This window comes from Canis lupus, chromosome 22 (genome assembly GCF_011100685.1).
Source record: "Canis lupus familiaris isolate Mischka breed German Shepherd chromosome 22, alternate assembly UU_Cfam_GSD_1.0, whole genome shotgun sequence".
NCBI lineage: Eukaryota > Metazoa > Chordata > Mammalia > Carnivora > Canidae > Canis > Canis lupus.
In genome coordinates, this window is record NC_049243.1 from 9,451,570 (window position 1) to 9,466,248 (window position 14,679).

General features: G+C 45.2%; 1 protein-coding gene across 2 annotated transcripts; it reads left to right on the forward strand.

Annotated features, from left to right (window-relative positions):
• The first annotated feature begins 565 nt into the window (after positions 1–565).
• KBTBD6 (kelch repeat and BTB domain containing 6) lies at positions 566–13,236 on the forward strand. 2 transcript variants are annotated; one of them, XM_038569656.1, is made up of 2 exons: positions 566–2,873; positions 11,180–13,236. In XM_038569656.1, the coding sequence occupies exons 1-2, from the start codon at positions 962–964 to the stop codon at positions 11,221–11,223; spliced, it is 1,956 nt and encodes a 651-aa protein (XP_038425584.1). In that variant the 5' UTR covers positions 566–961; the 3' UTR covers positions 11,224–13,236. The 2 variants fall into 2 exon arrangements, with proteins under 2 accessions (XP_038425584.1, XP_038425583.1); XM_038569655.1 differs by lacking the exon at positions 11,180–13,236 and having other exon boundaries at positions 577–5,405.
• The last annotated feature ends 1,443 nt before the right edge of the window (positions 13,237–14,679 follow it).

Consider the following 14,679-nt stretch of genomic DNA (forward strand, 5'->3'; position numbering starts at 1 on the left):
ACAGAATCACTGAAATCATACACCTAAAACTAATCTTTGGGGAAAGGAAGAAAAAAAGAATGTATTACAAAAAGGCGGGGGCGCGGAAGGGGCGGCATCTCTGAGGAAAACCTGCAGGGCTCTCGATTTTTTTCCCCCCCACGGGCTCCTACATCTCAAGAGGGAGCGCTCGATGATCTCCTAAACGAGCAAAGAGAAGCTAAAGGGCACCCGACCTCCACCTCACGGGCGCCGCGAGAGTCTTTATCAGCCTAACCCGCGACTGTGCAGTCCGAGCATCCTTATTTAACCTACGCAATTCACGTCGTCGTCGTCACACGGCGCTGGGACACACCGTCGTTATTCACATTAAAAAAAAAAAATAAAAAAAAAAAACCGTCCCGAGCGCGGAGCCCAACAAGGTGGCAGATACGAAAACCAGGAGGGCTAACCCGGATTCCAGGCTCAAAGTTCTAAAGCATAAAAGCGAACGGCCGAAAATTAGCGATTTCTAATTCCGTCGGCCGAAAACAATGAACGGCCGATAAATCTCGCGATGCCTATGGAAACTACCACTCCCAGCGTGCACAGCGGCTCCGGGCCATCCGCCTATCCCCTGGAGTCTGGAGGGGCCCCGGCATGCCTCGGGGCGCGAAAGGCAGCCTGGGAGCCGTAGTTCCGCTGGACGCCTACCGGTATTGCCAGCGCGGCAGTGGCGGCTCTCTCGGTTCCGTCCAGCCGGGTTCTGTAAGGCGAGCTGAGGCGGAGAAAAGGGCGCGGAACTGGAAGCGGGTGAGTCAGGCGCTGGCTACGTGATAAAGGGAGGCGGCACTGCGGCATACGGCTGGATTAGGTAAATGGACCCGTGCTGCAGTCTCTCCGGAGACGCCGCGATCTAGCGCCCGCGCGAAGAGGGCGAGGAGGAGCCCGCGCCCGGTCCGTGCACCCGTTCTCGCCCTCGTACCCCGCCGCCATCTCCACCATGCAGTCCCGGGAAGAGGCTCCGCGTTCTCGCCGCCTGGCCAGTCCCCGCGGCGGCAAGCGGCCCAAGAGGATCCACAAGCCCACGGTCTCGGCTTTCTTCACGGGCCCGGAGGAGCTGAAGGACGCGGCTCACTCCGCAGCCCTCCTGGCGCAGCTCAAGTCCTTCTACGACGCGCGGCTGCTGTGCGACGTGACCATCGAGGTGGTGACGCCCGGCAGCGGGCCCGGCACCGGCCGCCTCTTCCCCTGCAACCGGAACGTGCTGGCGGCCGCGTGTCCCTACTTCAAGAGCATGTTCACGGGCGGCATGTACGAGAGCCACCAGGCGAACGTGACCATGCACGACGTGGACGCCGAGTCCTTCGAGGTGCTGGTCGACTACTGCTACACGGGCCGCGTGTCGCTGAGCGAGGCCAACGTGGAGCGCCTCTACGCGGCCTCCGACATGCTGCAGCTCGAGTACGTGCGGGAGGCCTGCGCCTCCTTCCTGGCCCGCCGCCTCGACCTGGCCAACTGCACCGCCATCTTCAAGTTCGCCGACGCCTTCGGCCACCGCAAGCTGCGATCCCAGGCCCAGTCCTTCATAGCCCACAATTTCAAGCAGCTCAGCCAGATGGGTTCGATTCGGGAAGAGACTCTGGCGGATCTGACCCTCGCCCAGCTGCTGTCCATCCTGCGCCTGGATAGTCTGAACATAGAGCTGGAGCAGACCGTGTGTCATGTGGCCGTGCAGTGGCTGGAGGCGGCTCCCAAGGAGCGCGGACCCAGCGCTGCGGAAGTCTTCAAGTGTGTCCGCTGGACACACTTCACTGATGAAAATAAAGATTACCTGGAGGGGCTGCTGACCAACACCATTGTGAAAAAGTACTGTCTGGACCTTATCGAGGGGGCCCTGCAGATGCGCTATGGTGACAAGCTGTGCAAGGCTCTGGCGCCCAAGCCAGAGACCAGCAGTGGCAGCTGTGGCGGCGGCAGCAGCAGCAGCGGTGGCAGTGGCGGCGGCAGCGGCAGCGGCGGCAGCGGCGGCAGCGGTGGTAGTGGGGGCAGTGGGGTTGGCAGCGGCACCAGCAGCAGCAGCAGCAGCAGCTCCTCTGTTGTACCCATAGCTGAAAACCCACCCCAGAGGCTGGGCGTGTGTGCTAAGAAGATGGTGATCTTCTTTGGACATCCTAGAGATCCCTTTCTGTGCTGTGACCCATACACCGGCGATATTTACAAAGTGCCCTCGCCTCTGACCTGCCTTGCTCACACCAGGACTGTCACCACCTTAGCTGTCTGCGTCTCTCCAGACCACGACATCTACCTGGCCGCGCAGCCCAGGAAGGACCTCTGGGTGTACAAGCCAGCCCAGAATAGTTGGCAGCAGCTGGCCGACCGCCTGCTGTGCCGGGAGGGCATGGATGTGGCCTACCTCAATGGCTACATCTACATTTTGGGTGGGCGAGACCCCATTACCGGTGTTAAGTTAAAGGAGGTGGAGTGCTACAGTGTCCAGAGAAACCAGTGGGCACTGGTGGCTCCGCTACCCCATTCCTTTATATCCTTTGATCTAATGGTCATCCAGAACTATCTTTATGCCCTCAACAGTAAGCGCATGTTCTGCTATGATCCGAGCCACAATATGTGGCTCAAGTGTGTTTCCCTCAAGCGCAATGACTTTCAGGAAGCCTGTGTCTTCAATGATGAGATCTACTGTATCTGCGACATCCCCGTCATGAAGGTCTACAACCCAGTCAGGGGGGAATGGAGGCAGATTAACAATATTCCCCTGGTGTCGGAGACCAACAACTACCGGATAATCAATCACGGCCAAAAACTGTTGCTGATCACCTCTCGCACCCCACAGTGGAAGAAGAACCGGGTGACCGTGTATGAATATGACACTAGGGGAGACCAGTGGATCAACATAGGTACCACCTTAGGCCTCTTCCAGTTTGATTCCAACTTCTTTTGCCTCTCAGCTCGTGTTTATCCTTCCTGCCTTGAACCTGGCCACAGTTTCCTCACTGAGGAAGAAGACGTGCCGAGTGAATCTAGCACCGAATGGGATTTAGGTGGATTCAGTGAGCTGGACTCTGAGTCAGGAAGTTCAAGTTCTTTATCTGATGATGATTTGTGGGTTCAGGTAGCACCTCAGTGAAATGCACAGGATCAGCAGAGTTTGTTGTAGATAGGTTGAAACACTAAGGTGTTTTTACTGCTTTGGAAAGTGTCTTAAAGAGATGCCCTTTCTCTTTGCTGGGAAAAAAACAACAACAACACAGGTTGATTGATTTCAGGTTTGGTTTAGAAAGGGTATTGTTTGAAATACTAACATAATTTAATGTTAGGGAATTTATACACAAAGAAATCAACCTATTTAATAATTTACTGTTCTAAAAGTCCAGTATTGATTTGATTGTTGGGTATGTTTATGTTTGATTATACTAATTTAGTCTTTTGTTATTAAATCTTCTGTTTTGTGCCACAAGTACTGTGACTTGAATTTTGATTTTTAAAATAGAAAACCGATTGGGTAGGAATCACCAGGTAGGGTTTTGAAAGTGTATCTTTCCCTTCAGAACAGGGTAGTAGGTTCCCAAAACTTTAAACTAGTGGATTATTACAAAATGTGTTCTAATTTAAATATAGTTTTCCAGATTTTAGTTTACTTACCTCCCCTTTTGTGAAGAAGAAAAAAAAAAAGGCAGATGTTTAATGTGACTGGTGATTTCATTTGTAATGATGTACAGGATGGCCGTAAGCTCACTAAAAGTAAAAACAGACACACACAAGATTCAACTGTTTAAAAAGAAATTTGTTTTAAATTTGTAATGTAAAATGTGTATTTGCAAACAGTGACCAATTTTCCATCTGTTCTGGTAGTGTCACCAGTCATGGAAAAACCTTAAAAAAAAGAAAAACTAAACTAACTTGCTTTGTAGGTTCACATTTTTGATCTATACTTGATATATGCTTCACAGAATCAGAGGAATCATCCTCTTTTTCACTGGACACGATTGTGTAAATTTGTATCCATTGTCTTAAAAAGTTTATGTGATTCTTAAAATACTTTGGCTGTACAGTTTTGGTGTTCATCTTAGATTTGTCAGCAAAATGTGATTATTCTTTGCTGTTTAATGAAATAATATTCGTTTTGAAAATATGTGTAAGCTAAGAACAGTATTTTATTGAGATCAGTAGATATTGTGTCTATCAACTATGAAATCAAGTGCCAGCAAAGAACTTTAAAACTTTAAGTTGTGTATAGAACTGTTTTGTGTAGCATTGAAATATTGTCAGTTTTGTAAGTCACTAAATGTTATTATCAGCTTAAAGGTATTTTTGTATTAAAAGTTTACAGTTAAATAACATAAGTGAATGATGGCATTTGGGGCCAGTAGTGAAAGTATATTTCGTCTAAACTATTTCCCTAAGCAGTGGTATACATGGTTATTTTATTAGGGTATTTGTATTTGTTCCGTGTTTCTCTGTGAACCATGCTCCGGTCTTTGTTTCTGTCACACTATGTAAGGGAAAGTTCAGAAACAGAGACTACATCGTACAAAACTGACATTGCTAAATACAAGTGCTTACCTCTTGAGGGTTTATTAGCTATGGTTGTCACGCTACATACCCGTGAAAAATGACCAGATGCTTATGGTGTATCCGTTTTTTCTAGACCCAGTTAGAATTTTCTTCCTGAATCTTCATTCAGTAACATGCTAATTCCTCTTCTATGTTTATGCTCTAGTGATAGAATGCTAACATTTCTTACACCGTGGCTGAGTACAGAGGATTGATTGGTGTTCTCAGGTGGGGAAACTGGATTTTTTAAATGAAATACCATAGGGTGAAAATGGAGAGAGGGAGACACAAAAGGGTAATAAGGAAGAGAGAAAAGAAAAAAAAGGTTGTCTTAGCCGTTTTGATTGGCCATCTGAAGATCCTACAAAACATTCCTGGTTAACATTTTTAGTGAACTGAGATGCTTGTCCTAACAGTATGTGTTCCTTCAAAAGGGCAAACATGCTTTTAGTTGTTTAAGGCTACATTTTGTTCTCTTTAACAGCAGGGTTGTTATAAGCACTGTACTTAACACAAAGCTGTGTCTCAGTAGTGTATTTGGCCAATTTTTTCTTCACCAGTAACTTCTTACGGATAGCTTTCTGTTTTGTAAGGTTGAAATAGGACAGTGCTGATCTTCACCAGATTGTCTCTCTGCAGAATTAAGGTATGCAAACGACCGATAAATGACAAATCCTCTAATTTGTCATTCTCAACCTTGGAGTTAGGTAACAGCTAAGTAGCAGTAATATCTTGGTTTACAAAGAAGTTTTCTTGGGAAGAATTTTGGTTTTGTGATATATTTGTGAATTTAGAGAATCGATGTTAATCATTATTTTATAGATAAGTGATTTGTATGTGATTAGTTGCAAATAAAACTGGTATTAGAACCTAAACTTCCTGGCTTTTTAATTCAGTGTTTGTGCCAAACGTATAAACCCTTGCTTGTGCAGTGAGTGGCAGGACTAGCGGTATTGAAATGCCTTCTTGACGGGAAAGCACCTTTTGTCTCATTTTTCCAATTAATCAGCACATCTTTTGGTGAATGCTCGCTATAACACTGTTTGCAAGACTACTCTTTGTAAGGTTTAGAATGACCTTAATTATCTTTTGTATCTGTTCCTGTAGTCTGAAAAGCGTAACCCAGATTTTTGCAAGTTCTTCTAAGTTCAAACGATAAGTGTCATTAGGGCTGCCAAAGGGATAAACTAGAAATTAATTCTACAATTGGCTTGTCTATAGTAAAGAATCTAGGGAAAGCTTTTAATTCACTCTTTAAAAAAAAAAAAAAAGATTTTCTTTACTTGAGAGAGCACAAGCAGGGGTGGGGGTGGGCAGGGGTGGTGATGGTGGCAGAGGCAGAGGGAGAAGTGGACTCCCTGCTGAGCAGGGAGCCTGAGGCGGGGCTCTACCCCAGGACCCTGAGATCATGACCTGAGCCGGAGGCAAAGCCCTTACTTAAGTGCCCCTTTTGATCCATTCTTTATAAAATTACAACAAATTTGTCTTTTTCTTATGTCAAGGATGATAAGACATGAGACCTAAGGTAAGAGTACATTTGACAGTCTCCTTCCCATAGCTTAGAAACTGCAAGACCCTTTTATCACTCTATAGGAATATCCATTATAGCAAATAGGATAAAGCCAGGAAGCATTAGAAAGCAAAATCACCTAGAGAAAATGTGACTATCGGTAGAAACGTAAGACAATGTTATTTTTAAAACCAACAAGAGTGTTCAATATATATATAAACCCGTTGATTTTTTTTTTAAATTAAACTTAAAAAAAAAAAAAACTGTTCGTGGAGGCTGCTGTGGCTCAGAGTACCGTGGGGGCAATAGGTTTTGTGCAAAACAGGAAGGACCTCCTCCTTGACTCTGAGCCATTTGTCACCTGGATCTGTTTCGTCAAACTTTCATTTCTCACGCGAGTACCCGTGAGGATTCAGTGTGGTCCGAGCAAGGCACAGAGTAGGGAGTGGACATTGTAATAACATTCCATCTAGATGTGAGACCTGTTTCCTCCTAAAACAACCTTGTCTGGGAGTCACCTCATGGAGTCAGCCTTTTGCACCCTCACCTCCAAAGTTAAAAATTGCTTAGAAACACCGTATCTCAATCAAATATTTTTTTTGGGCGGGGGCAAAGTTGATTCTAGGAAAACGACCTAACCGCACTTAACAGTAATGTCAGGAAAAGTATTCCAAACAGAACTGTGTGTCTTAAAGAGAAGAGCCTGGACTCTGAATTGTAAGCAATATCACCTTAGATCATCTTAAGAAAATCAAGTAGGTATTTTGGAGGGTTTCGTGGGGTTGTGTTTTGTTGTTGTTTGGTTTTGTGTTTTTGTTTTTGTTTTGTTTTGTTTGCCTATTATAATGGAAAAATTCAGCAATAGGACTTACTTCAGGCACAGCCTGATCTGGAGTCTGTGTCTTCAGAAGACCTCAAGAGCTAACGTTTTCTCTCACTGTGTCTATTGGCTGGAATATAGTTCTGGTTTTAAGTAGTAGAGACCTAGTGGTTATTTAAAAAAGCAGTTTCTCGTATAAAAGTCCAATTTGTTAAGTCTCTAGAAAGTCCCCTGAGACTCAGGCTTTTCTATTTTCCCATTCTGCCATCCTGGGGGTGTTGTCCTGGTCCATACAGTCCAAAGTGGTTAGTCCTGGTGTCTATATTCCTTTTTTTTTTTTTTCTGGTGTCTATATTCCAATCATCCAGAAGAAAGAAAGAGGGGGGAGAGAGCAGGACCCTCCCCTGTAAGAGAGGTGGTGTACATCACTTCCAGTCATGTGACGTTGGCCAGAACTTCACGAGTAGCGACACCTGACTTCAAGAATGCCCAGAAGAGGTAGTCTTTATTCTAGAACAAGATGTGTTGAGTTAACATCCAGGAGTTCCTTCGTATAGGATGGGGGAGAAAGGCTGTTAGGTTAAATAGCAATCTCTCCCGCACCATCTGTTAGGCCAGATGTCATCACATGGCAGCCAAAGTGCTAACACCATCCTGGGGGTTCCTGCAATCTGCACAACACGGGCTAGGCCTTCCCCCCACCACCACCCCCCAGAAGGCCTTGGGGAGCTCCCCGGGCTCTTGCTGCTGCTCTGTACAGAAAAGGCAAGGAAAGGCACTTCATCTTGTTTTGATTAAATAAAGCTTCGTAGACTAAATGTGTACTGGAACCCTAGATCATGAGCCAAAGTCTAGTCTTGGCATTATATCATGGAATGTTTCCACTTCCTGAAAAGAAAGAAAAGAGCACTGACAAATGGCTCTGTGTAATCAATGGCAGTATTAATTATCTTAAACAGCAAATGTTACTTCTGTTTAAAACAACCACAACAACAAAACAAAACAACCCAGAACCAAACAAAGCTATCAGAATTACAGAGTAATGATGAAAACTGGGAAGTTTCTTAGAGCGAGCTCAGCCATTTAGCAGCATTCTAGCATTTTCTGTGCCTGGATGGTCTCTGCGAGTGCTGTGTGCATGTCAATCTCCTCGTCTCCCCCTCTGTTGAAGCCCAGACCCTCAGCCACAATAGTCTATTCAGAACTTTGCTTCTTGCTGGATTCTTGTCCTGACTTCCAGTTCATCATAGTTTATTCAATATACGCAGAGAGGGTCACTCTGTGATCTGTGCAAACTTCAAAAACAAAACAAGAAACGAAAGAAAAAAAAAACCCAGCTGCCGGAGAACCTTGTGAATAGTGGCTCCTGTCAAGTGTGGGCTACAGCTTTTATCACCATCATCTGTATTCCAGGTCCCCAGATTTTGTCTTTAAGGCACACACCCGCCCTTGTGTGGCAGGCGGAGCCCTCACCTCCAGCCGCAGGCGCAGGGGACACTCCGGCTAGCAGCTGGGTGTCTGTCCCCACATTAACCAAGACTGTGAGACTCCATTTTCTGCTTCATTTCTGAATCTCCTGCAAGCCCCCCAGACACTGCTGGTGAGCTGTGCCCGGCCAGGGCTCCCCTGCGTTCTCTGCCCTGGGCACCCCCTTTGTGTGGGATCGCAGCCCCAAGACTCTCTTTCCTGCAGGACCTTCTGGGAGGGGGGTGGTGGTGGTGGCAGGAATCGGCCGGCTTGTTGCTCTGTTGCCTCCTGCACCAGCATGTGAGCTCCACCATGGAGGGGACCCTTTGCCTTGGCCTCAGCCCCCCGACATCAGGCAGGCGCAGCACCCACTGAATATTTGTCGAACAAAGAAATCGGCGTATCTGGCGCTTGTTTGCATTTATATGAGAAACCCTTGCATTTAGAAATCTCATCTTTTTGTCAATTTTCCAGCTTTGAGGGAGAGCTATTATTAAACTCTTTTGTCTGGTTGTCATAGCAACCCACTGGCCTCCAGAGCTACAGGTTATTTCTGATGGGCATGTTCCACCAGACAACTGAGCGCACGGCGTTTGCGATTATGGAATCATGCCGCTGTTCCAAATCACAGTCCTCACCCTGCATGTGTCTCGGTGTCTTGGATAGTGAGAGCGGGGAGCTCGCCAGCAAACAGGCCCCTTCCGACGCAAAGGTGAGGAGGAACTCGAGCACCCTAACCTAGGTCTCTACCCTCCACGCCTGACCTAGCCTCTCCCGAGGGCTCCACCTTTCCACCAGCACCTGTGCACTCAGTGGGGCTTTCTGGCCAAGGTGCCCAGGAAGTTTCAGCAATTCATTGCTCCAAGCCTCTAAAGAGCTCTGAGGCTTGGCTTCATTTTCTTTCTTTCTTTCTTTTTTTTTTTTTTTCTCTCCCCCTTGCCCGTTTCTTAAATTTCACGTAACATGAGCAAAGGAGGAGGGTTTTCACCAAAAAAATTGAGATTTGCCCTGAAAAGGTCCAGAAGCGGGTGCTCTCCTCCTCCTTCTCTTTCTTCCCCTTCCCCTGCCCCCCTTCTTCCTTCGGCTCATGCTTTAGGGTGGCAGGGCCCGGACAAGGGTTTTCTTAAACTGAGTTAGCAATCACAGAAAACTCTTCAGGATCGGTTGGATGTGACAGGGTTTCCAGGGCCCTGCAGCCGGCCAGTTTTTCCAAGGCAGAGAGGCCAGTGGTGGATGCGCCCAGGGGGGTCTTACAAAGACGCGAGGCTGCGTTTTCTCTTCTGTAGGTTTGCCTCCCCCTGTTCTAGGGACAGGCAGGCGCCACCCAGTTCCAAGGTGTAGCCTGCGATAATTACTTCACCCTTCCTCTGTGCTGTTCTGAATGCTTTTCTTATTATAAATAAGGTTGTAATACCCACCAGTAAGCGGTCCCCTAACCTTATCTAAATGAAATCACATTGCAATTAACTTACCTCCCGGTTTTGACATAAAAGCCCTAACCACCCACAACTGCCAATTAGCACCAATTGTAAAGGGATTCATGCTAAATGGTATCTTGATTTGGTTTCACTTTTGAACAGAGGGGTTCAGCAGCTGGCTAGATGAAGAGGAAGAAAGGATCAGCAAATTCTTTTTTGCTTATGGGATTTCAAACGATGCGCCAACCCAGTTACCTCTCCTCCTCATTTGTTTTAAAAGTGAGGGATCCTGTCAAGGTTATCTGCACAGATATCAGCTCTTGGGCCTACTGTGAAAATAAGTCCAGCAAGGCTTTCATGAAACCATTGCATCTGATGCTGCTTTTTTGATCTGAAGACTTCCTGTCTTTACTTCAAATGGCAGAACAATTTATGAGCCAGAATGCAAACAAGTACATGATAATAGCAGTAGGCTATTTGTGACAATTCAGCATTGAGGTTAGGGCCCATGCGAAGCACAGGAGCCCATGAGGAAGCAAAAGCAATGTACTTTCCAATGAAACAAATACTGGTTTATCAAAACAAATTAGAAAAATTAAGAGTATGGGGCCCCTGGGTGGCTCAGCAGTTGAGCGTCTGCCTTTGGTTCAGGTCATGATCCCGGGGTCCTGGATGGAGTCCCACATTGGGCTCCCCGCAGGGAGCCTGCTTCTCCCTCTCCCTGTGTCTCTGCCTCTCTCTCTGTGCCTCTCAGGAATAAATAAATACTCTAAAAAAGGGAATAAAAAAAGAAAAATTAAGATTATTACATAATAATTCTAAGTTCTTTTTTTAATTTTGTACTTGAGGAAAGTTGGGTCTTGTTCAGGAGGATGAGGAGGTCTTGTGGGAGTTTTCTGGGCTTAGAAATAGATAATACAGGGGATGCCTGGGTAGCTCAGCGGTTTGGCGCCTGCCTTTGGCCCAGGGCACGATCCTGGAGTCCTGAGGTCGAGTCCCACGTCGGGCTCCCGGCATGGAGCCTGCTTCTCCCTCTGCCTGTGTCTCTGCCTCTCTCTCTCTCTATGTCTATCATAAATGAATAAATAAAAAATCTTTTAAAAAAAGAAATAGATAATACAGATTCCGTTTGGAATAATGAGTTATAAATATACCTTGAAATGCTAACATTACCTAAATATAGGGGCACCTGGGTGGTTGAGCATCTGCCTTCGGCTCACGTAGTGATCCCAGGGTCCTGGGATTGAGTTTTGCATCGGGCTCCCCGGGGGAACCTGCTTCTCCCTCTGCCTATGTCCCTGCCTCTCTTTGTGTGTTTCTCATGAAAAAATAAATATAATCTTTATTAAAAAAAATAAATGTTAGGTACAATTATAATTATTTTTATGTATATTAAGGAGATGCTCAAAGCCTGTTATTCATGCTTTGTTTTAGGCTATTCTTGCTGCTTCTCTCCCTTGCTCACTCTCTGGATTTGAAGATCATTTTCTTTTGGACTCATAGTACGTGTCAACGCTTAACCAAGAACCCTCCTGACCCTCATCTGATAACTGGAACAGCTCAAGATTTTATGGATTTACACTTCCATGTTCCTCTCATGCTCCGGGTAGGATTACAGTACCCTTTTCATTTTGTCATACTTCCTCCAAGCTTTTTTTTTTTTTTTTTTTTTGAAAACAAGTTTTCTTACCAGGTCATACTACAGATTTATTGTGATTTTATGTGATTTTCTCACACTTTCTCATTTCACAAGTCCTCTCTATAGGGGAAAAAGGTTCCCTTATCTACATGCGCATGTGCGCACACTAATATGAAGAGGCTGTACACAGGAGGATGTTCTTTGCAGTGTTACATTAGCAACGTTAAACAGTCACTAAAGTTCACCCACCAACAAATATTCACAGCCTAAGCATATACCCAAATATTCGGCAAACATTTCTACTAAAGAACCATATGCGGCCTGTGAAAAAAAACAAGGTGGATCTGTGTGCATTGAGATGGGAAGATGTTTGCCATAGAACTTGTTGTTGGGACTGTGTGACATCTGAAACCCTTTCCTATGTCTGCATGACCTAATGTTGTGTGACTCTCCTGGGGACCAGGGCTTCTCTATGGATGCCGAAAACTTCACAGGCAGGTCCTGTCCCAGACTCCTGGCAGAGAGCATGTGGGGGAAAAACATGAGCTCGCATGGTCGTTTCCAGGACTTCCAATCTCCAGAAGTGGCATAAAGAAGCAGAGCTTTTAGAATTCATTCTGGGGAAGCAGCAGTAGCAGCAGAAAGAACAGCGACTTTTTGGGAGCAGCAGAGTAGCAGCATATTAATAAGACTTTTTGATGTGACTTTTCACTTCCTTTTAAAATTGGTATTACATTCAATTAATTCAAAATGCAAAGAGGACAAAAGCTATACATAATGAGAAGTTCCCTCTCCTTTCTCCTGTCCATCTTATCCTTGTCCTGACACCTAGTTTTCTGATGTTACTAATTTGGGGTATATCCTTCCTTTTAGGGCTATTTTCTGGATACATATGACCATATGCAGATCTTTCTCTTTTTTTCATTAATTCATTAATTCATTCATGACTAAAACTGTAGCATGTTATATAAACTGCTTTTTAAAAGGATTTTATTTTTTTATTCATGACACACACACACACACACACATACACACACATACACACAGAGGCAGAGACACCAGCAGAGGGAGAAGCAGTCTCCATGCAGGGAGCCTGATGTGGGACTCTATCCCAGGACTCCAGGATCACGCCCTGGGCCAAAGGCTGAGCCACCCAGGTGTCCCTATAAACTGCTTCTGATCCCGGAGCACATTCTATATCAGTGTGTCCAGGACGTGTTCATTCTTTGATAGTTAGAGTAGGCATTGTGTAAATATATCAGTTCCTATGGATGGACATTTAGGGGATGTATAGTCCTTTGCTATTACCAACAATGGTGCCATGAATACCCTTGTATTCGTGGTTTCATATCTTTGCCAAAGTTTCTGTAGGGCAAACTTCTCAAAGGGCATGTACCTTTGGAATTTTAATGAGGTATTACCAAATTGCCCTCTGGAAAGTTTATGGCAATTTATGCTCCTACCAGCAGTGAGTAGTGGTGCCATTTCCCCACATCCTCCCCCCAAATGTGGGACTAGATTATTGATCTTTGCTCTGACTTGATTTTGACTTTATTTCTGGCTGTTTGAGAAATTTTGGAGGCACCTGGCTGGCTCAGTCAGTTGAGCGTCTGCCTTCGGGTCAGGTCATGATCCTAAGGTCCCAGGATCAAGTCCTGCATTGGCTCCCTGCTCAATGGGGAGTCTGCTTCTCCCTCTGACCCTGCCCCATCTTGGGTGCTCTCACTCACTCTCTCTCTCAAATAAATAAAGTCTTTAAAAAATGTTTTTTGTTGTTTCTTGGGGGCACTCAGGTGACTTGGTCAATTAAGTGTCTGACTCTTGATCTTAGCACAGGTCATGACCTCAAGGTCATGAGTTTGAGCCCCACACATCTGGCTCCACACCGGGCATGGAATCTACTTAAGAAAAAAAAAAAAAAAAAGAAAGAAAAGAAAAGAAAAACAAACTTGTTTCTTCATGTTTTCTGAGCTAGTACTCTGTGTTTCCAACACATTGCTTTTGTTTTTGCTTAATCAGAGGAAGTTTCTGTTATTTGCAACCAAGAACCTAGACCTAGACATCTATAATCTATGATCTATCTTTGAAAGTAAAATCAAATTGAGGAATAATAGGCATACAGTGATTCTTATTTTTATAAAACCAAAAGAAATCAAAACAGGGGCACCTGGGTGGCTCAGCAGTTGAACATCTGCCTTTGGCTCAGGTCATGATCCCGAAGTCCTGGGATCAAGTTCCACATTCAGTTCCCCACAGGGAGCCTGCTTCTCCGTCTGCCTGTGTCTCTGCCTCTCTCTGTGTGTCTCTCATGAATAAATAAATAAAAATTTTTAAAAAAGGAAATCAGGGATCCCTGGGTGGCGCAGCGGTTTGGCGCCTGCCTTTGGCCCTGGGCGCGATCCTGGAGACCCAGGATCGAATCCCACGTCGGGCTCCCGGTGCATGGAGCCTGCTTCTCCGTCTGCCTGTGTCTCTGCCTCTCTCTCTCTCTCTCTCTCTCTGTGACATAAATAAATAAAAATTAAAAAAAATAAAAAAATAAAAAAAGGAAATCAAAAGCTATATACATATCGTTTAGAGAAAATTCTGGAAGGACACAAACTAGACAGTGGCTGGTTGCCTCTGGATGAGGGGCTCACAAGGTTAGGGGGACATTTTAACTTTTCCCTTCATATACTTGAATATCACTGGAAATTTTTATGATGAGTATATTATACTTTTTAAAGTTTTAAATTAAGAAAAAACATAGGACCTTAAAAACTCCTCAAATTCTTAAATCTGCAGTGCCATATCAGTTTGCTCAGGCTGCCCTAACAGAACACCACAGACTGGGAGGCTTCAAGTAACAATCATTACTTTAAAAAAAATTGGGGTCGGGGGTACTCCTGAGTGGCTCAGTGGTTGAGCATCTTCCTTTGGCTCAGGGCATGATCCTGCTGTCCCGGAGTCAAGTCCCACCTGCATCAGGCTCCCAACATGGAGCCTGCTTCTCCCTCTGTCTGTGTCTCTACCTCTCTCTCTGTCTCTCATGAATAAATAAATAAAATCTTTACAAAAAAATTTTTTTAACAGTTGTTACCTTCAAAAAAATTTTTTGAAGTAATCTCTATGCTCAATGTGGGGCTTGAACTCGTAACCTTGAGATCAAGAGCTGTATGCTTTACCAACTGAGCCAGCTAGATTCCCCAACAATCATTACTAATATCTAGTCACTGTTAATTTTCTTTTTACAGCAGCATCGTTTTACATTGTTCTGAATCAGGATATAAACACCATCTATGCATTACATTTGCTT